This window comes from Copadichromis virginalis, linkage group LG7 (genome assembly GCF_057382275.1).
Source record: "Copadichromis virginalis isolate Kocher_CV1m ecotype Utaka linkage group LG7, C_Virginalis_male_GT1.1, whole genome shotgun sequence".
NCBI lineage: Eukaryota > Metazoa > Chordata > Actinopteri > Cichliformes > Cichlidae > Copadichromis > Copadichromis virginalis.
Genome location: NC_140624.1, coordinates 54959355 through 54986982, shown reverse-complemented (window position 1 = coordinate 54986982; position 27628 = coordinate 54959355). Strand labels below are relative to the sequence as shown.

Here is a 27628-nt window from a genome sequence, read left to right as displayed (position 1 = left end):
TTAAAATTGTAAAATTTACATTTAAAAATTATTTTTAAATTTCCTTTCATAGCAAATAAGATCAGAGTGTAACGCCATGATGAAGTGGCAATCTAACAAATGAGCAATGAAAGTGGATCCTGTACATGTACTCAGCTGTTTATACAGTAACATATTTGGTACTGAAAGATAACATTTGTGACACGATGAACCTAAAAGTTGGTTTTGTTCCACAGAGTGAATGTCAATGAATGCCTTCTAGCAACAACATTTCATATCTAAGACACCACATCAAAGTGGTGGTGATACTCTTGTAAAAAGGCCTATGTGTAATGCTTCATTAATAATTCCCCTTGATTTATTTTGGATTTTCCCTACACCTCAAGATCAAAAGTGTACTTATTTTAACTGTAGTTTTCTGCTGACTAGCAAGGAAATTCCCATTCTTGTATCAAGTCATAATGTCATCAAATCAAACCCTGAGTGGAATCGGGGGAAATGAAGCCTAGTCTCCTGAATACTTATCACATCTGGAGGCTGCTATAGCATGCCAGAATGATCACTCAGGATTGTTGCTCAGATCTAGACTACTTTAGAAAAAATACCAATACTGTTTCAGCTGCAGAAACTCTCAGCAAATTGCAGCTGTGGGCTACGAGTCATGTTGCTAGTGAGGAAGACATTCACTATGCTGACTTAAAGTTTACCATGTACTACGTAATAAATCCCACCATCATCTTGCTGGCTGCAACCACAGATAGCCAGCCGGCTGAGAAAATGGATGGATGAACGGGCGTTGTTTGCCAAGCCTAACACATGAGTCAAACAACAACAGGAAGGCATACAGAAGACAAAGTTCAGCAGCCCATTCAGTAATATAATCAGTTAGAAAAAGCAAGCTTTTAGTGTGTTTTTTTTTTTTTTTTTTTAAGATAACTATTTACCAGTGGTACCATAGGAGTGACTCCTATGTGATAATTTTAAACTTCAGATTGTCTTCAAAATACTAAAAGACATAAGTTTCATACAGTTGGTTGAACAAAAGCAAGCTCCTGCTCCTGTTTTTTCCCCTCTTTTCAACATTTTTCAGACTGATAAAATGAGAGCTATGTTAAAAGTAATTATTAGATACAACCCCCTGTACATGTGTGCACACTCTTAAGCACTGCACAAAACTGAGGAAAGTTCACAGAAACAGAAAAAAAAATACTTTGATCACCATGCGTTCAGTGGAACTGTTAATGGGCATGCTGCACAGGCTTTATAAGTCATGTTAAGTGGGGGAGAAATGTGATTTGAGGTTCATAACTAGTCCTCTTTTTAATCGAACACAAAGCACAATTTTGTTTGACGTTTGTTGGTCAAATTCTCTATAAAAAAAAAAAAATTAATGAACGGAGGATAGATTATTTGTTCACAGTTCAGTTGTTTTATTCATAACATACATGAAACAAAGAGTTGGTCTTCAGAGTGGCAAAAAAATCCTAATCAAAGGTTTTACTCAAAACTAAATTTTACCTTCATCATTGCAAAACGCTGCTTCAAAGTCAGAGACCTCAAGTGAATCTGGAGATCAGGAAAGATCAAAGAGCTCCAAACGTGGTGTAGGAAGGACTACATACAAGACCTTAAAGTGCATTCACCGCCCCTGACGAGCAAACAAAAGACGCTACGTTAAACAACGACATTAAATAATAAACTTGATGTTTGACCAAAGAAATGAAATCTGAGCAGCTGGCTTTACATCAGTAAAACCAGGTCTACAATCTCAGTAATAATTTCTACCATGACGCTTAGCTCACTCTGAAAGACATCGATTTCTGCGCCAGTAGGAGGAGATTCATAGTGAAGTGCATCTACTGTTAGAAAGCCTTGCTGATTAAATCTGTTGGCATCCTCGTAGTTTTGCTTGTAGCAGGATGTTAGGTGTCATAAATGCTTAACCCACTGCCTCATCCAATGCTGTAAGAATGAAACGCCTCATTACAAGACAGATACCCAGCTTAATGTTCTTTTAATTTGATGACCACCATTGTTTTGAGCAAGGAGTTCTTTTCAATCTGATAACAGTGAAACCTTAACACCAATTCATTAGGGACACCTGCTCAACTCCTCTTTAACATAGTATCTAATCAACCTATTACACTCAGCGCATTTAAGAAGTTGAAAGCAAGCATATTGCAGAAAGTGAGATAATCTACACAGAACAGAATCTACACAGTAATTACTCTGTCCAACAAATAATTGAACAACGTACTGCATTACTTTTAAGAAACATAACAAGTAATGTGTAATGTACTATTTTTTGTGTAACGTTCCTGTGTCTGTGAAATCGGTCCAAATATCCAAATCAGGGTTGGTGGAGGGACAACTTAAAGCTGTTTTACTGTACTGTACAATTAACATGTTCAGGCACTTCTCATTTAAAAAAAAAAAAAAAAAAAAAAAAAAAAAGCTAAAAGAAACACCTACAAATATGTGTTTAGTAAAAGTGACTTGCATATCAATCGAAAGTTTAGAATTTGTAGAAGTAAGTTTTATTTACCATATTTAAATATGTAAAATAACAAGTTGACCAATTTAGGAACAGAAAACGATCATTTAAAGCTGTCGCGGCTGTTTCAGTGAAAAACTGTGACAGAAATACAGGGTGGGCCGTTTATATGGAGACACCGTAATAAAATGGGAATGGTTGGTGATATTAAAGTCCTGTTTGTGGCACATTAGTATATGTGAGGGGGCAAACTCCTCAAGATGGGTGGTGACCATGGTGGCCATTTAGAAGTCGGCCATCTTGGATACAACTTTTGTTTTTTTTCCCATAGGAAGAGGGCCATGTGACACATCAAACTTATTGGTAATGTCACAAGAAAAACAATGGTGTGCTTGGTTTCAACGTAACTTTATTCTTTCATGAGTTATTTACAAGTATTTTATTATGGTGTATCCATATAAATGGCCCACCCTGTATATTCAAAACAACACAGAGATCTGTGCGTGCTAATCTGCTAACAGTGCTTAATTTAAAACATAAAAGTTAAAGTTACTGATATAATATAATAAGAACATTTCTTTGTTCACAAGTTTAATTGCTGCTGTCATTGTTACTGCCTTTCAGATTGTTTAAAAAGATGCCCAAAGTGTCCATGTCACATTTGTAACTGGGATTTGCATATAGCTCATTGCTCCCTTCAATATTTAAAGTGGAATGGTTTGTTGATGTTTGATAGGAGCAAACACAGATGATGGACGTGATGTACAAACTCAGACAAAAGACGGTATGAACAGCTGGAGATGAGAAAGGACTGGCAAGCAAAAATAACAAAAGACATGAGCTGAGTTTAAACAGTAGGTAGGCCTACTGTAAGGGCATTGGAAAAATGTAAAAGTAGAGGCTAATGCTACATGATATATATTAAAGCAAGAAATGAAAGGACTGAAAAATTGTTATAAACCACAAACCTTTAGAGAAATTGTGCCTTTCAGAACAAAAGTTTAAAAGATAAAGTTTTCAGGTCACCATGACAAAATTTCTCCCTGATAAATTACTGTACAGTATGTCTCCTAACTGCTCATTTGGAGTTATACTTCCTCAAATGCTATTTCTCAGTAATGATTTTATGTGGTTGTTCTTGTTTAAAGGGGGAAAAAATTTCTTAATGTGACTTCATTCATAGCGAAACGCAAGTACTCTAGCACAAGGACACTTTAGCAGAGAAGCTGTTTGCGTCTTCTAGCAAAACATCATAAGAGCTTTCTCTTTGGCACTTCACTAAAGTACTTCTGCTTTTGAGAAATTAGCAAATAAAGGGAAAAAAATATTTCAGTGTTTACTGCTCTCATGGAGTATAATGTCTATCCATAGCTATGTTAATATAAAAAGGATTCATGGGTAAGCTTTAATGAAATGCACAAAATGTGAAAGCAAATGGACTTTCTGCTTCGGCACGGTCATAATTTGTTGGCCAGGCTGCATCTCACCAGCTGGCTCACACCACTTCACACAAACGTCTCTTTGGAGGCACACAATGTCACTGCATTTCTACTGGGCCCTTTTATTATGAGGTGGTGTTAGATGGATGTCAGAAGTACAGTAAAACTCACAATGCAATGCCAGAGCTTCTGAAAGAATGATCCTAATCAAGATGAAGGGCAAGTGTGGCTGCTATAGACATCAATAAAATCAAGAGAATTCCAGCAAATTTTATGTAAGGCAAGAAACATGGCAGCTATATAGACATGGAAACTACCAGGAGAGCTATGGACAGGTAACACAATACAGACACACGCCTCACTTCTAAAAGCTGTGCAATGACACACCCCTCACTTCTACAACCTGCGTAATGACACACCCCTCACTTCTACAACCTGCGCACAGACACGCCCCTCACTTCTACAACCTGCGTAATGACACCACCCCTCACTTCTACAAGCTGCACACAGACACACCCCTCACTTCTACAACCTGCGTAATGACACACCCCTCACTTCTACAAGCTGCGCACAGACACACCTCTCACTTCTACAACCTGCGTAATGACACCACCCCTCACTTCTACAAGCTGCGCACAGACACACCCCTCACTTCTACAACCTGCGTAATGACACACCCCTCACTTCTACAAGCTGCGCACAGACACACCCCTCACTTCTACAACCTGCGTAATGACACACCCCTCACTTCTACAAGCTGCGCACAGACACACCTCTCACTTCTACAAGCTGCGCACAGACACACCTCTCACTTCTACAACCTGCGTAATGACACACCTCTCACTTCTACAACCTGCGCACAGACACGCCCCTCACTTCTACAAGCTGCGTAATGACACCACCCCTCACTTCTACAAGCTGCGCACAGACACACCCCTCACTTCTACAACCTGCGTAATGACACACCTCTCACTTCTACAAGCTGCGCAAAGACACACCTCTCACTTCTACAACCTGCGTAATGACACACCTCTCACTTCTACAAGCTGCGCACAGACACACCTCTCACTTCTACAAGCTGCGCACAGACACACCCCTCACTTCTACAACCTGCGTAATGACACACCTCTCACTTCTACAACCTGCGCACAGACACGCCCCTCACTTCTACAACCTGCGTAATGACACCACCCCTCACTTCTACAAGCTGCGCACAGACACACCCCTCACTTCTACAACCTGCGTAATGACACACCTCTCACTTCTACAAGCTGCGCACAGACACACCCCTCACTTCTACAACCTGCGTAATGACACACCTCTCACTTCTACAAGCTGCGCAAAGACACACCCCTCACTTCTACAACCTGCGTAATGACACACCTCTCACTTCTACAAGCTGCGCACAGACACACCTCTCACTTCTACAAGCTGCGCACAGACACACCTCTCACTTCTACAACCTGCGTAATGACACACCTCTCACTTCTACAAGCTGCGCACAGACACACCTCTCACTTCTACAAGCTGCGCACAGACACACCCCTCACTTCTACAACCTGCGTAATGACACACCTCTCACTTCTACAAGCTGCGCACAGACACACCCCTCACTTCTACAAGCTGCGCACAGACACACCCCTCACTTTGCAGTCCGGTGAATTGGTTTGACAGTGTGAGCAGTTGTTGGTAGATGTAAAGCCCATCTTGAACATCCGATGACCTGTATAGTGCACTCTATGTAGTATTTTATATTGAATTAATTAAGGACTGGAATTTCTAATTAAATGAAAGGTTTTTAAGCAAATCTGAGACCAGAAGTTTAGGTCTAAGTTAACTGATAAATCCGCTTCCCATTTTGCAATAGGAAGTGATATTGATTCATCTGTCTTAGAAAGCATTCTGTATATTTTAGAAAGTAATTTTGGGGTTTTAAGAGTAAGAAATTGAACCACACTTGTTTGTAGTGTTTGTAGTTCAACTTGACCCGGTTTAAATCTCTTTTTTATTATTATTGTTCCAGATAGGTGTACGTTTGCATGGGATTAATAAAGACTCCGTCAATTTTTGAAACTCCCACCATGCTGTCAGAGAAGAGCTGATGTTGATGCTTTTAAAGCATTCATGTCGTTGGATGTTTGAGCTGATAAATGGTAGGTCTGAGATCTCTAGATTATTGCAAAGTGCTTGTTCTACATCTAGCCAAGGTTCATCTAAGAGGGTATGTTTTAGCCATCCTGAGATAAACTGAAGCCTGTTGGCTAAGAAGTAGTGCTGAAAGTTAGGCAGTTCTAGTCCTCCTTTATCCTTGGTCTTTTGTAGTGTTTTTAAGCTTATACGTGGGGGTTTATTTTTCCAAAGGAATTTGGACATGAATGAATCTAGAGATCCGAACCAATCTTGTGGCGGTTTAGTTGGGATCATTGAGAATAAATAATTTATTTTTGGTAAGACCATCATTTTTATAGCGGCAACCCTTCCCATGAGTGATATGGGTAGACATTTCCATCTAGCCAGATCATCTTCTACCTTCTTTAAAAGTGGGATATGGTTTAATTTAGTTAGATCTGTAAGCTTGGGAGAAACATTAATACCTAAATATTTTATATTTCCCGATTGCAGTGGTGTAGAAGAGGAATTATGGAGGGAGCAATTAATCGGTAGGACTGTAGATTTTGACCAGTTAATTGAGTAATCTGATATTCTTGCAAAAGAGTTTATCAATTCAATCACCCCAGAGATATTGGTTTGTGAGTTTTGGAGAAAGAGTAACACATCATCCGCATAAAGGCTGATTTTATGTTCCACGTTCTTGCATTTTATGCCCTTAATTACTGAATTCTGTCTAATTGCTGCTGCTAGTGGTTCAATAAAAATTGCAAAGAATGAAGGGCAGAGTGGGCATCCCTGCCTGGTGCCCCTCAGGAGACAGAAGCTGGAGGATGTCTGGTCATTTGTTTTGACAGAAGCTGTTGGGGAATTGTATAATATTTTTAACCAGTTAATGAAAGAGGATCCAAAACCAAATTTGTGTAAAGTTGCAAATAGAAATTTCCAGTTAACTCTGTCAAATGCTTTTTCTGCATCTAAAGAAAATATTGTAGTTTTAAGGTTTTTACTGTATGAGTAGTCTATCAAATTAAGTAATCTGTATTTGTTGATGAGTGCCTACCTTTTATGAAACCAGTTTGTTCAGGATGAATTAAGAGGGGGATTATTTTCTCTAATCTCTTTGAGATTGAGCTTTGCAGATTATTTTAAGGTCTACATTTAAAAGGGATACTGGACAAATAGTACCTTCTCAAAGAGCACGGTTACCTCTGCTCTTTGAGACTAGGTCTGAGAAATAGGCAGCCCTCACATCTCGAACTGAAAAAGAAACTAAAGAGAAACTAAAAGTCCTTTAAATGAAGGAGATGAACATTTAAACAAGTTTTCCTCCACAAACGCTCAACTTTACGGCTGGAACGCTTTAAACGGCGAATGCTGTCATTTATCCTGGGGGACAACTGAGACACAAGCTAGTCTGGTTTTCACAGAACAAAAATTATCTAAGATAGAAAGACAATGATTATTAAAAAGATTTGTTAATAAATCTAACTGTTATAGGAAAGTAAAACTAAATTAAAAACATCAGAAAATTTAGCAGCAGTAGAGGAATTTAAGGTGCGAGAGCTAATCACATGTCAGCTAAACAGAAGAGAGACAGATGGAAAGACGAGTTAAAAAGAATACAACAATGGTCCGAAATAAAAGTGTCCTCGGAACAATCAATGGTTAATCCGAAGGTAAAAACAAGGTCCACTGTGTGTCCTTTGGTGTGTGTGGGGCCAGAAACATGCTGTGTAAAATAAAAAGAATCATTAAATTCAGAATTATTAATTTTTTTAAATTACATTTTTAATAAATTCAAACTACTGAAAACAGAATTAGCAAGATCTGGCCAACTCTGAACCTCTGAAGTCCTGTTTTTACACTCAACAATCAAGGAATGATGTCATCCCTTCCTTGTCTGGGAATGAATGGGGAAACTGCAGCGCGGACAAACTTCCGTGTTTCCTTTTGAATGTGAAAGTTAGAGTGCCACCGCAGCCTAACCCACAGTCCACTGTGTTTGGTGTAGCTGGTGCATGTGAGGGAACATAAAGAAGGCTTGTGTGGAAGAAGGGGGGAGGTGGTAGGGGTTTGCCACAAAGGAACAGAGAGATTAGGGCAACTGTGCACAAAATTACTGTTGGGAAGCTTTTTGAAAAATTAAACAAAGTATTATTGGTTTCTCCACAGAAACTCATTAAGACCTTGAAAATTTTTTCGTTTAAATTAAACATCAGTATTTCTGCTGTCTAACTTTCAAAAAGATCCATAATCACTGAGCAACACATTGACACCAATTTTGTGAGTATAAAAGTCAAATCTTAGAGATTCTTTCTTAAGGCTTCCTCAAAAGCTAAATAAATTAAATTTTTTAAGGAGGAAAAATTGCAAAATATTCTCAGTATGTTTTTTTTATGTCACATTATGAAAGCAGTTTTACTGGTTAAATTCATCAGCCATGGAACAGCATAATTACCATGGATTACACAGAGTTTGTAAATCAAAACACATGTACAAGTTTTAAAAAAGCAGTTTTCTTTTTTAATGTTTCCCAATTACTCTGTACCTGACTCTAGCTACAGTAAGCAAAATTATAAATTAAGCCTAATTAAAGATAAAAAAATATAGCAGCTGCTGCAGTGTTTGTGGGGTTGGTGGAAGAAAATGAACAAAGCTTAAAAGGTCTTTGATTAAAAATGATATGACATATGCTATAAAACACACATGCATCCCCTATGTCTTTACTTTTTCATTTTTATCTTATGGTATTGCAGTGTTGGCAAACATAATTTACTAAAATACATCATTTGTTTTGACTATTGTCCTGATCTCTGCTCACACCTCAATCATGATTTCTGACAACAAGGAAAAAGCCTCAATATGAGCTCGATTATCATAGAAAGTCAATAATAGAATAGAATAGAATACTTTTATTTGTCAATTTCTTCAAATGTACTTGCCATACAAAGGAATTGAAATTACGTTTCACACTGTCCCATGCGTAGACATTGACAACAATAAGGTGCAGATGCACAACAAATACAGCCCTAACAATAAAGTAATAAATAGTAATATAATATAAATAGTGCTAAAATAAATACTAAAAAAATATATATATAGCAGCAGGTGTGTGCAATTGCAATGCAATAATCCACAAGAAACCCCCTCTCAAAACATACAGTAATCAATCTTTCACCAAGTACATGTAGCTCTTGTTTCCCCTTTCAAACAGCTAACACAAATAAAATGTGAAAATGAATTGATTTGTTGTTTAAGAAGTAACACAGCTTGGATGAAAACACAGCCACGTGAACCATTATTTACAAATCTTTACAGAGAAAAAAAGACACAAGGATTACCAACTGCTATGGTGAATTATGTGCAGACAGTCCTGCCAAGAGATTCTCTCACACACAAGCATGCATCAATATGCCAAGTGTTAAAGCAGAAAGGTCTCAAAGTCCTGAATGTGCTCTGTTAAAAGAGCAACCAATGCAGAAGCCTCACAAACAACATGCAGATCCAGGGAAAAAGTCCCAACAGACACAGCAGCACATGTAGGCATAGCTTGATTTGCTTTCCTACCTGTAGCCCCCGTCTCCTCAGAATGCTGGGCTCGTCCATGGTACAGAGCCCCGACTTATCATACCTCCTTACCGGTGCACAGCCATGCTGCACTGACTCGCCTCCCTGCACCCTCCCTCCCTCAGGCTAAATCTGATCTTAGCAGCTGCTAAACACTTCCATCAGAACTTATCTGATTGGAGGGGGGCAGTCAGCTGACACCTCCCCTTGTTCCTCAGCTCTCCAACTTCAGGAGTGAAGGAGAGAGACAGAGCAAGAAAATGGGAGAGAAAGAAAGAGAGGGAGAGAGAGCGTGAGGGGAGAGTCAGAGAGAAGATGGGCAGTTCTAATTTAGCGTAGCGACTGGTGGGAGTGAATGGGAGGTATGGTGGGTGCCAGGGGCATATGGGAGCCCCAAGACTCATTTCTCTGAGCAGCCATGCTTTTTGGGCACCCTAGATGACCATGAAAATGAGAGGATATCCTTTCCAGCATTGTTCTGCTCCAAACTCAACAATGAATCTGGCATCCTGGCTGCAGTATGTAGGACTAACTGTCCTCACTGGTCTTATTGCAGTCAGTGATTACTCACCTGAAGGTTAGGCCATTGACCAAAAAACAAACATGATAGCTGACACTGCAGCTGGTGTGAAAGAAAAGGAGAGGGCTACAGAAAAGCAATGCATCAAGGGAGGGGAAAGAGAGGGGGGGGAAAAAAAAGAAAGAGAAAAAAAAAGGGAAAATTACAACCAGCCTCATTGTAAAGTATACTGTTGCTGCACTACACCATTTTAAACTAGATGTGAAAATGTTACAAATGCAAAAATGCAAGCCAATTCGCACGCATGCAATGCATTCTTCATTCTAAAGAACCCAATACAGAAATCAGCCAGCACAACCTGCTACATATATCCAGTGTCAATTTCCAGCAATTTCATGCACTGGTACAGCTCCAAAGAAATGAGTTTTGAGGCAGTCGGTAAGTGATCACAGATCTTCACACTCACTAACTCCATGTCTCCACGCCATCCTGAATTATTAGCATTTGTAAAATAAGTTGTTTCCATGTACCACGCTGCCAATTTGATCTTGCAATTTTGCATTCTGTTTCAGTCTGTGTTTTTCGTGGCCCCCCTCCTCTTTATCACCCTCTCTCACTCATTTCCATTCACTGTGGTACTGCTCTGTGAATATTAAGTGGGCCCCTTCCATTCTCCTCATCTCCAGCCAAGCTCAAAAGATTCATCTTAGAGACTAACGCCTGGAATGATGGCTACCACAGCTGGTGGAGAAGGTGCAAGGGATTGTCGCACAGGTGACCACTACATCAACTTTTTCTCATCTTGAAACCTGTACAACAGAAAGCTGATGAACTGGTGCAGGGGCTGGGGGGCAGCAGTCATTTGTATTACTGTGCTGATAAGGAAGAGACCAAAAAGTCCAGGTCTGTGCTCGGGTAATCAGGTTGTTTTTGAATAAACCCCATAATAGCTCAGAGGACAAGGATTACAGTAGTCAACTTTTTCAGCTTGAACAATGGCCTCCAGATTACCTGCGGGAATTAAAGAATCCTGTTATGTCTCAAGCCGCTGCTCAGTCTGTGACTGCTTGAAGGAACAATTAAGAAAATTCCACATTGGGCTCACAATGAAGATGAAGGGCAGCAGAAACACAAGGGAGGGGTCATTTGTCTTATTTAGTGCACAAAGCCCAGATTTTTCTATCGTACACAGCCACTGAAACAACCTCAGCTACCAAAAATATAGCTTTGTTGTATATCTGAGCGATGAAAGCCAAACCAGTTCCACACCACTGAAGCTGCAGCATTTTTACAAACCAATTCTGGTTCATCCGTTTCATTCAACAATCCGCTTTCCCTCTTCTCATTCTGCGTCACCACCATGTGCATATGTAAACAAAGGCACTGCGCACGCGCGTTTTACCCATATTCTATCGCGATATTTCATTTTCTTATCGTTGCCCAACATTACACCGGTATTACCGTGAACGGTATGATATAGCCCAGCCCTAATTTTGATAAATACAAGGAGCAACTCTCATCTTTAATTTATCTTCACAAGCACATTTACACTGCTTTCCATCATACTGGATGTTAAACTTGTTGCTTAGCATATTTTTCTGTCCAAGCAACAAGTATTACATAGTACACCAGAATTAAGTGGCCAATAATGTTCCATTAAAAGACAACCACGTTGTCTCTAAACGCTGCTCTCAAAAGCAACTCTTAGTTTTAAAGGTAATCTCATGTAAAAGTTGACATAATGGGTCACCTGTCTGAAATTCCCTTGCACCTGCTCCAGCTGTGACAGCTGTCTTGTGCACCTCTGCACCACTTTTTGTGCTTCTGCTTTTTTCAGTTCCCTCTGTGAGCCCTTTTTTCTCTTCTTTAGAGTTTTCAAGGGAAGAGTCCATAGCTTGAGCCCAAATTCAGCACATCAGATCACAACTTCATCCAGGAGCATGCTCATTCTACCTAGAATTCTACTGTAACGCCCTGAGACGTCTGAGAACATTCTATGAAAACAAACCAAAGACTTGTTGCATGCCATTGTTTATTCTCTTGCACACAATGACACTGAAATAAAAGAGTTGATTTGACCAAGTTGAGAAATTCAGTCTCTCTTTCTCTCTCTCTCTCAAGAAGAAGAGTCCAAGAAATGCACTAAGTGTTCTTAGAAGCAATTTCAAAAGATGAGAACAAAAGTGGAAGTGGCCCAGAGGTGCACAAGAAGAAGAAAGTGAAGAGATCAGACAAATAACATCAGGCAATAATTCTGATTTTCATAGGTCCTGTCCAAGGACTTCAATTGCAAATTCAAATTATGGAAAGGAAAATGCCAAATACTGGTTTAAAGTACACATGTACAGTTATAGTTTATAGTTATATAAAAACTCTGAAGACACCAATCTAAACATTATGTGAAACCGTTTCTCAAAAAGAACATTTCTATTATCTACTTATTACACTGTGTCATTGACACAGTATAGATGCGAATATAAATGCCTAAATTGTCACTTATAAAATTCTAAAATAAATAGAAATCAAAAAGCCCATTGTGGACAGCTTTCAGAAAATAAAATCAGACGAAGTAAAGCTGCTTTGACATGGGTTTAGGGGTTTTGAGGTTTTGAGGCAGACAGTTTGAGCCAATGGCCTCAGAGCAGGGCTACAGAAAAGCCTCTGGGAAAAGTCCAGGGGTTGTCTGTGACTCATTTCCTCCTGGCAGGTGGACAGCTGAGGTTGTTTTCACTACCTTTGGAGAAAAAAGGGAGAGCTGGCACTGAGAGTGCTGATTGAGTGACCCACAGCCTCTGCTCTGCCCGGGCTTATCAGACCAATAGGTAACCTGCAGATATAAGGCAGGCAGAGGAGGGACATGGCATGTGAAGAAAGCAGTAAGACTAGAAAGAGTGTATTCCCTCCATACAAATCAGTGTCAGCCATACTAAGGCCCAAAACTGACAACCTGTGAATGAATTAAGCCTTAAACCTTTAAAACAAGGGGAAAAGGTGACCAACAAGAAACAGAAGCCACTCAATTCCTCTCTATTTTATTTAATTTGGACAATACTGAGTGACCATGTAAATACAAATACAAATCCCTTCATAAGATGAAATTTAACGGTTTAAAGGTCAATCTACGTTCCTACTCTCACCTATGGTCATGAACTCTGGGTAGTGACCAAAAGAATGAGGTCGCAGATATAAGCTGTGGAAATCCGTTTTCCTTCGAAGGGTAGCTGGGTTCTCCCTTAGCTTAATTTGGGTGGTTGGTTGGTTATTTATATTCAGGTTTAGTGTCGATTTTGGTCAGTAAGAGAGTTGTGGTAACCCAAACCATCACCGCACATACCAGCTGTGATGGTTTGGGTAGAAAGGTAGAGAAAGCAATACGTCGCTCAATGTCCTCAAAAAAAGGAAGTACAAACATCTCAGCATCTGGTTTACAATAGACAATAACATCTGTAATTTTCTATTTATGGCACAACTCTTCCTTGTGTGCCTTGACATAAACTGCATTTCCTTCCTTTGCAAACACAAACTACTCCAACTACAATGATATCAGTAAAGGACATCAGTGACTGACGAGAGTCCACAAAGGCACAACATCAGGATTATGACAGTCTTATCTCCATATCACACAGACGTGAGGTATTGATTTTCTGCCAAAGAGCATCACAGTCAAGAGAGATGGGCCACGCTACTCAAAAAACCATGCACACTCAGGGGAATGATGGAAAACCATGATGGACAGAAAAGGCAAAGACCAATAACAGCAATCCAGTGAGGTAAAGGGGTAAAACATTGCTGTGAGATCTTGAGGTCATCTGTGCAAAGAAGGTGCTTTTTTGCACAGATAGAAAACAAATAGATGGAGACGAAGTAAAAAAAACAAAAAAAAACAAAACCTAAGTATAGGATAGGAGTATTAACATGGAGCCTGCCTTTAGCTAACTTCTAATGTGAGCAAGAAATAACATGCTGATTCTTGGCAAGTTAAATAATATCTTAGTTTAGTATGTTTGTATATTTGCATTTGCTTGGGTATTCTTTCACGTTTGTACTGTATTCTTTGTAAACAATTTCAGATGAGGTGCTAGCTCCTGTTCGTATGGGGTTTGATTACACTAAATACAAGTCAAACTTACCAAAATGGAAATCCATCAAGCAGACATTTGACTCAAACCACTAAACAATATCAACCCATTGATGCCGGCAGAGCAAAAGTCAGAAGATGAACAAAGTCCCTAGACTGTCATTGGATGAATCCTCTGCACATTGGAAATGTCTGCAAAAAGGAAATTATCCAATGAAGACCCAGAAAAGAAACCAATGAGCTGTCTAACCACAGGCATTGTAGAATTATGTCTTTAGTGATATGTTAACTGTATCTTGTACAGTTTTAATGCCATTTCCTGATAAACATATTTATACAAAACCCCTGCCAGAGTACAAAGTAATGAAAACTACCTTTGTGGTAGTCATGGAAAACCACCTACAGTTGGCAGAGGACCATTTTAAACTAACAAGAAAGCATCCAATTCTGGCAGCAAGTCTGTTCAGACAAGAATGCATCTGCCAAATCTAACCAGGGTTACAACTGACCACAATGACAGACTATAACAGAGTTTGTATTCTGGCAGGCCTCCATTCATTCATTGTGATTATAGCCGAGGACTGGAGGGCTTCCCGATCATAACCATGACTATGACAAATGTCATTCTGCCTGCAAGGTCTAAGTGACAGGAATAATCGTTTCATGTTTAAGTAAACTGTTTAAGAGTTTTTACCCTAAAACGGTATTCAGGCAAAGTTATCCTCCAAAGGAGGGAAATATTCATTTACAAAAAAGTGTGAAATTACCAAAATTTAATCAATTAAAACTGTAAGAAGAAAACCAAGAAAGAGCATGATCGACAAGAAGCTAAGATATTCATCCATTTTGCTCCTCTCTCAAGGTCAGCCAATTCAACATGTTTTCTAAGCTCATTCTGAAGGCAGGCTAATACAGTGGCTGTAGATGAACCCCTGAGGTGTCAGTGCAGCCGACTTCAAAAGATACTGTTAAGATATAGCCATTCAGCACACATCAGCCATTCAGCTTGTGTCCACACAACACCGTATCCGGGCAGCGGTCACCAGTATTTCATTTTCTCCTGCCGTTAAGCACTGAGTCACCAGAGTCATGCAAACAGTGTTAAGAATAAGAATCAGCAGAAGAGAATGGCACAATCTTTGTTCCTAAAGGAACAACGATAACACCTGGCCATACGTTGTGTACATACAAAAAGAAGATGGAGTTGTAAAGACGTACACGTTTAAGAATAATCAAGTCTTTGTTAGACAGATTTTAAGACATTTGTCTGAACTTAAAATTCTATGTTTTAACCAGTAAATATAAGGGGATAGAGGAAAAAATCAATATAGCATAATATCGTAATATTTTGCATGGTGATAATCATTATCAATATTTTATTAAATAAATTAAAATACTACAAACAAGAGGGCTCATCTCATGCGTCACTATCCTGAGATAATGTTAATAAAACCATAAAGCACTGGAACATTAAATTCTTCTATCTTTAAAAGGAGAGCTAAGCTAAGAAAATTTAAATAGTTTATCTCATTTGATAAAAGCAGTATTGACAGTTTGACTTTAAAAACATAATTTGCAGTTGAAAAAGGGCGATACGTTTTTTGTAAAGTCATTAACAACAAATGATGCACATTAATTTTCATGAGTGCTAAATAATTTACAATACTTGTCCAGTGTCATTTTCAAGTTACAAATATAAACAGCACTATACAGCAGCAGCTTTTTGAAACACATTATGAAAGTCTGTCACAGCTCGATCACGGGACTCAACACTCAACCACTTAACATTGTTCTTCCCATATTACATTTGTATGGGAGGCACCACGTTTCATCAAGCTAAAGGAACAAAAGACGTTTGGTTACACTCGAATAATTTTCAGAGGTTGAACCAAGGCCACAACCTTTCACTGACCTTAAACATGTCCTGGGAGATCCTACAAATAACATTCAAAAAAAAAAAAAAAAAAAAAAAAACACACAAAACTATCGCTTGAAAATATTGTACGTTAGCCTCTTAGGACCTCATGGCCTTATAGACTGTGCTATGAGTGCACAAAATTGACTTTTGACTCCATCTGGGCTCACAATGACACAAATGCACTTTTATGTTAACACACTGGATAAACAGAACCTGATAAATGTGGCACTGTGTCTTAGTAGCCTAATACAAATCTGCCGAGACAGAAAGATTTTTGTCAATGATAGTTTAACCAAGTATTTGACCTAATGCTCAATGTGTACAAGGGCTGTGTTACAATAACACATAACATAAAAGTCACAGATGTCAAACTGATTGAACACATTAGCTGAAGGACATCTTCACACGAGAATTAAGTTACAGCAAATCATGTACAGAGCACAATAACCAAAAGGAAAATGTGAAGCTTTTACAAGCACAAGGGCACATGTATTTAAGTTCCACATAGTGAAAACACACTAGCGCCCCCAAGTGTAAGGAAGCAGGCCGGCTATTTTAATACCTGACTTGTACCAAGACAAAATTTGTTAAGATTAAAAACAGCAGAATATTTAAAAAAAAAATTGTTTATCAAACTACATAACATATGTCTATTTGACAAAATAGTCCATCAGTTTGACTGCAGCACTGTTATTAATGTAAACACTGTCAACATGAAATAATGAGTCGTTTGAAAAACAGACACCCTCAAGTGCCTGTTTTAGGGTGAACACACTGTGATCACTGAGCATCAGTTAGCAAAAATGTGCTTTCACGGTAAGTAAGCAGAGACACACCTGTGCATACAAACATACACCTTACTTTTTTTTTTATTACATTAACCTTTTCTGTAACCGATTGCAAGCACACACAGAAATGACTCATAGGTTAACAGCATTAGATTACCCTCTTCCTTTGATTGCATCTTGGTCCTGAGATAATAAGATCACAATACGGCATCAGAGTATCTATCAGTGTCATCTGAAAGAACCGAGCGGGAGCACAGTGAAGGTCAGGTCTGTCTTCATGACGCAATTTATGTCAAAGCACTGATGCACCTGGACCTCAATCAACATCATCCCCTTTTTTTAATGTTTAGACTTTAAACTACACAGATATGCACCAGTTTAAAATTGCCTTCGTGCATCTGGTACGATATCTCTGATCAATATTAATACTGATGTTGCTGATGTGCAGTCCGTCATATACTGTATCAACAGAAAATGCAGAAATGTAAACCGGTTTATAAACAGAAATAGAAACATTTACAGAACAAACAACGCAGTTAGGCGTTTCATTATCTGTCAGTAGTGACAGGATACAGTCATTAAGAAAAACATACAGGTCATTCGCTGGACCACAAGTTAGTGGAAATACATGAAACTAAAAATAAAACCCATGAAAAAACTGTTAGTCTCAGTCACTGACAGCAGGAGGTACACTTACCTGAAAATCTTGATACTGGCTCACACTAGTAAGCAACTAATTATACCTTTTTTGGTTTTTGCTGTTGTTTTATTTTTTGAAGTATTATACACTTGCAAAAACAAATAGCAAGCTAGCTTTATGTATTAAGAAGAAAGATGTTCAATTATTTGCGATTAATTTGATTTTGGATTGATTGGATTTATAATTTTGTCATTTCAAAGTTTTTGTTAAAACATACTTTAAATTTTAGTAGGATTTAGGGAAGGTTTGGCTGACGGGAACATTTAATGACATATGTGCTACCATGTTTATTTCTGACTGCCTGCAGGAGGAAAATATAAGAAAAACCCTCTTACTGTATCTAATATATTTAACTGTTATTCAGACACTACTTATATGCAGAGTGTCTTCTATGCAGTGCTTATATGCGAGGGGCGGGGGGTCCAATATTATGGAACAACTGGTTTAGTGAAATTTACAAAACAACGGCTTTTGTGTCTGCCTGAATCAGGGTAACAGATTTCACAGTGGCTGACATAATGAATTACTCACCAGGCTGGAGGTGAGGGAGGGGTCTGACTTTCCAAGGTTCAGGGAACGCATTCGAACCAGGTTGGACGTCTCAGATGATGCCTGGCCAGCTGTCTGCTGAAGGTTAGTGGGTAGCAGAAGATATTTGCCTGCAAAACAAAACAGGAGAGAAAACACTGAACACAAGCACAGTGAAAATTTGAATTAATTATATTTGAGAACTACAGAAAATAAATGACTAGTTTGATAAGTTTGGACAACAATGTAAAAGCGCCCATCTTGCTAAGATTCAATGTTGTTTGATATAATTTCAAAAAAAATTAGAAGACAAAACTTGAAGCATCTTTTTATCTTTCATCTCAGATTTTTACCTCAGTTTTAAGTAAAACAACCCAACACAGGTGAAACGGTTAAACGAGGTCCAACTACACCAGCTCATTCACAAGCATTTCCTAATCACTCATACTATCAGTATTCTGAGTTACAGGCCCTCAAAGCAACCTTTTGACCATTATTATGCACTCATTTGTTTTTAATTAATAATTTACTCTCATAACTTTTTGTAAGAATAACATTTGGCATTTAATGCACAGAATAGTTACAGAGTGGACTGGAAAGCAGGGTGAGAGTCGGACAGGAGTGACACACATGGAGCCTAAAGAGGCTTCTGCTCAACCAGGTAAGCACAAAACTTCTTAACAGGGACTGGTTTAAAAGAATAAATAAATAAATTTATACAATTGTGTCTAAATCTAAAGCCAGAATCCTTTACACAGCCTGATAATCCATGACCACAGGAAGAAAACAGGGAGACTACAGGTCAAATGTCGAGTAACAGGAAAGACAAGAAAATCTTTCTGCTCTTGTTGAACGTGCTGAGCTGAATTTCCAACAGCCAGGCGGGATGTCGAGGATTTAGATTAAGAAGGGGGGGGGAAACTAACTAACAGTGCCACCACAGTTTACTAAAAGTAAACAAATGGGTTGCCCTATAAGTTTTAAAAATAACAGCACTCCTGCACAACAATATTCTTTGCAAAGCTGAATATGGCAGCTAGATGGCAGCAATTCTACTTTTACCTCTCACCCACTTTTATCTCCCATCTTCTATCATAAATCTTCAGCACACAAAGGCAGGGCAAAGATGAAGGCTAATTCAGAGGCTCACCATTTAAATTAGTGGACTTCACTGTGAAACTGGATTTTCATGAATTTGAAAAAAAAATGTCTCGTTTGTATCCAAAAGTGTAATGTTCAGTTTACAGAATAAACAGAAGAACAGTGAGAAGGAAGGCAAGATAAGAAGGCTGAGCACAAAACAGAAAGGGAGGAGGTATGTCAAAAACATTTAGCCTAAGGCAGGCCTCCATTTATCAGGTATGTTTTGCTCAAGATAAGCTAAAAAGGGAAGTTTGTCAATTCACTGCATTGCTAACAGCAAAATCTGAATTCAAACAATAATGCTATTTAAGATGCATCTATGTCCAGAAGACGTTTTAATTTCATTTTCAGTTTGAAAACCTACACTCCTGCTAAAAAGCTCTGAGTCACGTAACACTGTTCCTGTTTTCTGGAAAGAAAAACACATGTTGACATTAGATAAAACAACAAGTGTAAGAGGAGCTGAAAAGGCCTCTAAAGATTTTCCATTTAAATTAATGAGCTACGGTGCCATTAATAACTCAGTCTTATTCAACATTCCCAATTAATTTCATGTTAATTACATAAATTCAACAAATTTGCTTTTCTGTTGAGATCAAACACTTTTCTAAATGAGCTTTATGAGCGCTACTGATGATGATTATCAAAATGATTAAAGCAATCTTATTTTAAGCAAAAACATAAAAATCTATCATCATAATAGTACATGGATTCTATTATTTTTAGTCTCAGCTTTAATACCCTCACTAGTTAAATGTCTCTGTTGTGCCCAACTACAGCTATAGCTGTTGCTGGGCACAACACCAGATGTATACATGCGAGTAGCAATTACCTGCCCTATAACCAGGTACGTGTAACATTGTGTCTGTGACATTTCTCTCAAATGTTTTATCTTAATTGCATGCTGGTGAGTAATGCAATACAATTATGATTATGCAATCTGATGTATCAGAAGTGGACCACTGTATAATCTAGGATAGGCAGTAATTGCATTATGGCATTACTCTCCCGTTACAAGCGTGCAATGCAATGTTCAGAAATTTGGAACATTTACAGAATTAATTAGATCAGTTACATACAGTAGACATTTCTGTTATGTTCATGACAACATATTATTTTACTTTTCAATATTTTTCTAACCACTGTGGTTCATTATATATCTCTAACTGTTGTTCTCTGAAACCCAGTTGTTGATTTCACTCCCATGTGGGAGTAAATCAGCAGACCTGACCCTTAAATAACCTTTAAAGTAGACACAGTGAAATGTCAGCTTTTATTGTTGTTGGGCAATAAAGATAGTACTGGTGCAGTAGTCTCATCTTTCTTCTCAAGGTTCTACAGAAAATTAAAGGGAAAAATAAGCTGTTTTTTGTTTTGTCACATTTCTTTTCCATAGCAGACTAATTATGAATATCCGTTTTAGGCTTTAGTCAGACAACCGCTTTGTAATAAATAAGACTATCTGCTCATATCTGCCTATTGTGCTGCTGTAATCCTGACAGTTGCACTGTGATCACTGCTTCAAAACTAAGAGAACAGAGGGGAGACCAAACAGGATGAGGAGGGAAAATTAAAGTCCTTCCTTCCTTACCAGCAAAAGTTTTCCTCACTAGAGCCCATCACGTCCCAGCACAAAGGAAATCTGTCACACACTAGTCAACACTTTCAGAAACAGGGGTGTCGGGGGGGGCAGTTTTATTTAGATTTTGAACAGGTATTTGAAAGGTCATTTCCTAGATCTTTCAACCACACCTCTTCGAACCATCATGTGTAATACACTGAAACAAATTAGAGTCTCTACACACACACACTGCTTCAGTTTAACACACTGTTTAAAGCTAACTTATTGCTATGTTCATGCATGCTTCCAGAACCTTGAAGGGTAAAAGAGGTAACCTGTTTAACCTTCAAATTCAATTTAGTCCAACTTGTCTAAATTTAAGCGATTAAGCTACACTGTTTAGTCACAATGTTCACATTACCAGGACAGAAACACTCCTCATCCTGTTTATATCTCAAGCACTTCTGTATTAAGTATATTCAAAGCTGACCGTAGCTTTTATATGAACACAAAGATTTGACTATACTAGTCTTAAAACCTAGTGTATGATATGGATTTCTGTAAAGATTGCAAGTACTGCCCTGACCCAGGCATGTTGGGTCTGCAGTTGTGCTGTTAACCTAAAGACTCACTGATTTCAAAAACTTTTCCATTTTGATACTAAATTTCTGGTGTACCAGAAATCTCGAAGCACAGGCCGAGGGGGCGGTGTGGCAGCAATTTTTCACACCAGCCTATTAATTAATGAAAGACCAAGACAGACTTTTAATTCATTTGAAAGCCTGATGCTTAGCCTCGTCCACCCCTGCTGTAAAACTCAGAATCCAGTCTTACTTGTTATCATCTATCGTCCACCTGGGCCTTACACAGAGTTTCTGTCTGATTTCTCAGACTTTATATCTAATTTAGTTCTGAGCTCAGATAAAATAATTATTGTGGGTGATTTTAACATCCATGTAGATGCTAAAAATGACAGCCTCAACATGGCATTTAATCTGTTATTAGACTCAATTGGTTTCTCTCAAAATGTAAAAGAACCCACCCACCACTTTAATCACACTCTAGATCTTGTTTTAACATATGGCATCGAACCTGAACATTTAACAGTGTTTCCTGAAAACCCTCTCCTGTCTGATCATTTCCTGATAACATTTACTTTTACAATAATTGATTACACAGCGGTGAAGAGTAGACTTTATCAAAGTGTCTTTCTGAAAGCACTGTAACTAAGTTTAAGAATATAATCCACCCACTGTTATCATCTCCAATGCCCTGTACCAACACAGAGAAAAGCAGCTATCTGAACGCTACCCCAACAGAGGTCGATTATCTTGTTAATAATTTCACCTCCTCACTACGTACGACTCTGGATACTGTAGCTCCTGTGAAAACTAAGGCCTCAAATCAGAAGTACCTGACTCTGTGGTATAATTCTGAAACACGTACCCTAAAGCAGATGACTCGTAATCTGGAGAGGAAATGGCGTGTCACAAATCTAGAGGATCATCATTTAGCCTGGAGAAATAGTTTGCTGCTTTATAAGAAAGCCCTCCGCAAAGCCAGAACATCTTACTATTCATCACTGATTGAAGAAAATAAGAACAACCCTAGGTTTCTCTTCAGCACTGTAGCCAGGCTGACAAAAAGTCAGAGCTCTTTTGAGCCAACCATCCCTTTAACGTTAACTAGTAATGACTTCATGAACTTCTTCACAAATAAAATTTTTATCATTAGAGAAAAAATTACCAATAATCATCCCACAGATGTAATATTATCTACAGCTACTCTTAGTACCATTGATATTAAGTTAGACTCTTTTTCTCCAATTGATCTTTCTGAGTTAACTTCAATAATTACTTCCTCCAAACCATCAACGTGTCTTTTAGACCCCATTCCTACAAAACTGCTCAAAGAAGTCCTGCCATTAATTAATTCTTCGATCTTAAATATGATCAACCTATCTCTAATAATCGGCTATGTACCACAGGCCTTCAAGCTGGCTGTAGTTAAACCTTTACTCAAAAAGCCATCTCTAGACCCAGCAGTCTTAGCTAATTATAGGCCAATCTCCAACCTTCCTTTCATATCAAAAATCCTTGAAAGAGTAGTTGTCAAACAGCTAACAGATCATCTGCAGAGGAATGGTTTATTTGAAGAGTTTCAGTCAGGTTTCAGAGCTCAGCACAGCACAGAAACAGCTTTAGTGAAGGTTACAAATGATCTTCTTATGGCCTCTGACAGTGGACTCATCTCTGTGCTTGTCCTGCTAGACCTCAGTGCAGCGTTCGATACTGTTGATCATAATATCCTATTAGAGCGATTAGAACATGCTGTAGGTATTACAAGTACTGCGCTGCAGTGGTTTGTATCATATCTATCTAATAGACTCCAATTCGTGCATGTAAATGGAGAGTCCTCTTCACACACTGAGGTTAATTATGGAGTTCCACAGGGTTCAGTGCTAGGACCAATTCTGTTTACATTATACATGCTTCCCTTAGGCAGTATCATTAGAAGACATAGCATACATTTTCACTGCTATGCAGATGACACCCAGCTCTATCTGTCCATGAAGCCAGATAACACACACCAATTAGTTAAACTGCAGGAATGTCTTAAAGACATAAAGACCTGGATGGCCGCTAACTTTCTGCTTCTTAATTCAGATAAAACTGAGGTTATTGTACTCGGCCCTGAAAATCTTAGAAATATGGTATCTAATCAGATTCTTACTCTGGATGGCATTACCTTGGCCTCCAGTAACGCGGTGAGGAACCTTGGAGTCATTTTTGACCAGGACATGTCCTTCAACGCACATATTAAACAAATATGTAAGACTGCTTTCTTCCATTTGCGCAACATCTCTAAAATTAGAAATATCCTGTCTCAGAGTGACGCTGAAAAACTAGTTCATGCATTTATTACTTCCAGGCTGGACTACTGTAATTCATTATTATCAGGATGTCCAAAAAACTCACTGAAAAGCCTTCAGCTAATCCAAAATGCTGCAGCAAGAGTCCTGACAGGGACTAGAAAGAGAGAGCATATTTCTCCTGTTTTGGCTTCCCTTCATTGGCTTCCTGTTAAATCCAGAATTGAATTCAAAATCCTGCTCCTCACATACAAGGTCTTAAATAATCAGGCCCCATCTTATCTTAATGACCTTGTAGTACCATATCACCCTATTAGAGCGCTCCGCTCTCGCTCTGCAGGCCTACTTGTTGTTCCTAGAGTATTTAAAAGTAGAATGGGAGGGAGAGCCTTCAGTTTTCAGGCCCCTCTTCTGTGGAACCAGCTTCCAGTTTGGATTCAGGAGACAGACACTATCTCTACTTTTAAGATTAGGCTTAAAACGTTCCTTTTTTCTAAAGCATATAGTTAGGGCTGGACCAGGTGACCCTGAATCCTCCCTTTGTTATGCTGCAATAGATGTAGGCTGCCGGGGGATTCCCATGATGCATTGAGTTTTTCCTTTCCAGTCACCTTTCTCACTCACTATGTATTAATAGACCTCTCTGCATTGAATCATATCTGTTATTAACCTCTGTCTCTCTTCCACAGCATGTCTTTATCCTGTCTTCCTTCTCTCACCCCAACCGGTCGCAGCAGATGGCCGCCCCTCCCTGAGCCTGGTTCTGCCGGAGGTTTCTTCCTGTTAAAAGGGAGTTTTTCCTTCCCACTGTCGCCAAAGTGCTTGCTCATAGGGGGTCATATGATTGTTGGGTTTTTCTCTGCATCTATGAAGCGCCTTGAGGCGACTTTTGTTGTGATTTGGCGCTATATAAATAAAATTGAATTGAATTGAATTGAATTGGTGTATACATCACTGAAGCACACAGTATTCAACAACTTTTCAAAAGCAGTCAGTACCCTGCAGGCTGCAAGCACAAATAATCTATAGCAAAACCCAAGAAAAATACATTTTGAGTAAGAAACCAAAACATCACACTCATCTTGTTCTAGTCAGGAAAAGAGAACTTGCTGTGTGCAGTTTGTTTAGCCTTATGTTTTATGCAGCCCTATTAGTAAAGGCTAATCCTTTTATTCAAAGCTGCACCTGATGAAAACAATTTTCTACTGAATGTTAAAAGGTTAGCATTTCAATTAGCGAGCTGGGTCTCCATAAATACGTCACGAGGGAAAAAAATAAGCTGTTCAAAGTCAAGGGGCTTCCAATTACTGAATCGAAGCAAACAAGGCCAGTGAGCACAAAAAACCCCAAAACAAAACAAAACATATTAATACAAAGTGGTGCTGGCCACCACTTAAACTGGCCTAGTGTAAGGATGAAACACCATTCTTTTAGAAGACATTCATTGTGTGTCTTGATGAGTGAGCGACACCTGATCCCATTTGGATAAAGCTACTGTAATCCCAGATGATACATTATAGAATAAAGGTACTCACTGAGAATGACTTTGTACTTGTTAGCAGCAACTCTTAATTCCAAGTAGATCCAAAATATGAGCAAAGTGCCCCTCAGAGCATAACAGAACATACAGTGGTTTTCCATTTATCTGACACCTGTCTCCATCTCTAACAGTTCACCCACTGATATATCCAGACAGATACTGAAACTTGAAGCTGTTTGTTGCATTTTATTTTCCATAGCGCTCTCTCTGAGAGTGACAGTATGCCGTTTCTATGATTTTACTTCCACAGGGGTATGCACTGACTAAATATTTGAGCCTGACTAAAAGATTTGCTATGGGTGAAAATGGGCCATGGCAGTGTTATAGTCAAGCGTGATATTGTCCTTCACATAAAATAATGAATGTCGGTCTCAGAGTGAGGAATTAAGGTTATTTATTTCACACTTGTATTGTATTTATATTGTATGTATATAACACAACAACAGTCACCTTAAGGTGCTTTATATTTTAAGGTAAAGACCCTTCAATAATAAAGAGAAAACAATGAAATGACCAAACACTTGGCGACAGAGAGAAGGAAAAACTCCCTTCTAACAGGAAGAAATGTCTGGAGAAAGAAACCACTGAACCAGGCTCTGGGAGGTGCAGCTATCTGCTGCCACCGGTCCGCAGTGATGGAGACTTTGCTTCTAATGCCAAATATTTTTCAAATAGCTTTCTTGTGTTTAAATGTACAACAGCTATTCCAGTACAGCTATTTCTGCATGTATTCAAATGGTTAAAAGGCCCGAGTGCTTCTCTAAAGTGTATGACTTCACCCTTTTCCAACCACATGCCACATGATACCAAACATTTTTGAACTCTCCGTTCATTGTGAGAAAAAAATGTTCTGTAAAACCACACATAATGCCAGCAAATAGCCTGCGCATAATTCCATAACGATGCTGTTATGTTTTACAGTTTCGCAAGGTGTCCAGTTTGGTGGTATTTAAGACGGATCTGTGGTGTCTGCAGATGATGATGTAATCGTTTTGGCTTTAGCAACTGATGCATCACTGATGCATTCTCAAATTTCTTCCTGTAAAAGGGTGAAACTTTTGTTGAATTCCTCGGGCAATGCTCTCTCAGAGTAACACACAGGCACACACTAACACTGAAAATTGTTCACAGTAGGATCTGTGGATTATCCTGATTATTAACCAAGGCAGCTTCTGGAAATACATTTTAAAGTCACTTTTCAATGCTCTTAACACCATAAATTAAATTCCACTGTACTATAAAGCCACTAATAATTGAAAGCAAAAACATCTCCATAGCTGCTAATCACTAATGATAAGAGGGAAAACATGTTCTGGATTAAAGACCTATTCATGATGGCTCAGCCAACTATGTTTGAATGATTAAGTGTTGCCTCTGTCTCTGGGGTCAACCACTCTGAATACATTTTCAAGCAGTGGGAAGTGGTGAAAATTACACATGAAGGTACATTTCACTGAGTTGGGAATTATTAAGTGATTTGATGAGGGACTTTTATGTTTGCTTACTGGATCCTTCATGTGGAGTTTTTATTAATGTTTTGGTTACACAGAGAAAACTTAATTACAGTGAAGGAAATCAGGCTGAACAAAAATACACAAACTCTCCTCTTAAGTGGTTTTAAAGAGTGTATGTCATATGTTTATTATTTGTGTACCCAGACTATGAGTCATAATATTATGGGAATACGGGAACAACCAAAAAGGCAGCCCCAAAGGAGAAAACTTTCCAGAACCAAAGACGTTTTCATCTTTGCTAGGATCTGGCTAGGATCTGGCAGCACTTGCTCATAGATGATGTCAATCTTTCAGTGTAAATCAAACTAGTGAGGACTTTAAAAAAAAACATTACCTGTGAGTCCACCTCCAAGGCTCCTCCTTCTAATGTTTCTTCCATCCTCACTGAGATGTCGTTTAAATTTGAGTGCAGGACTTAACCCATGTGTCAGCTCTGGGTTACTGGACTTCCTGAGGTATGTGTAGGGTGGGTAGAGGATGTTATCAAACTAGGAAAAGAACAAAGGCACAAAGAATTGAAGAATTAAGTTTAGCAAACTTTCTTGGAGGCAAAGCAATACAAGTGCAAAAATCCAAAATAAACTTTTATATAATGAAAAAAAGAATTTAGCTTGTATAATATTTTTCAGCATTTAATCAGTAATGCAGTAATAGTATGTTGCTTTTTAAGAATAATTTTCTATCTTGAGGTGGCTGTAGCTCACGTGGTAGAGTAGGTCACCTACTAATCAAAAGGTTGGCAGTTTGATCCCATCTGCCCCATTCTGGATGCTTGGATAGTATCTCGGGCGAGATACTTACCCCATCGAGTATAGGGCAAGTATCCATCTCACACACATCCTGTATGAATGTGTGTGTGTCAATTTACTTCTGGT

General features: G+C 38.6%; 1 protein-coding gene across 3 annotated transcripts in view; it reads right to left on the bottom strand.

Annotated features, from left to right (window-relative positions):
• mast4 (microtubule associated serine/threonine kinase family member 4) overlaps window positions 1-27628 on the bottom strand; it is a 99973-nt gene that overhangs the window by 55003 nt on the left and 17342 nt on the right. For all 3 annotated transcript variants that reach the window (XM_085464255.1, XM_085464256.1, XM_085464257.1), the window contains exons 2-3: window positions 27088-27241; window positions 18127-18254 (exon numbers count right to left, since the gene is read on the bottom strand). In XM_085464255.1, coding sequence (XP_085320381.1) covers window positions 18127-18254; window positions 27088-27241 — 282 coding nt within the window. The remainder of the gene's footprint in view (window positions 1-18126; window positions 18255-27087; window positions 27242-27628) is intronic.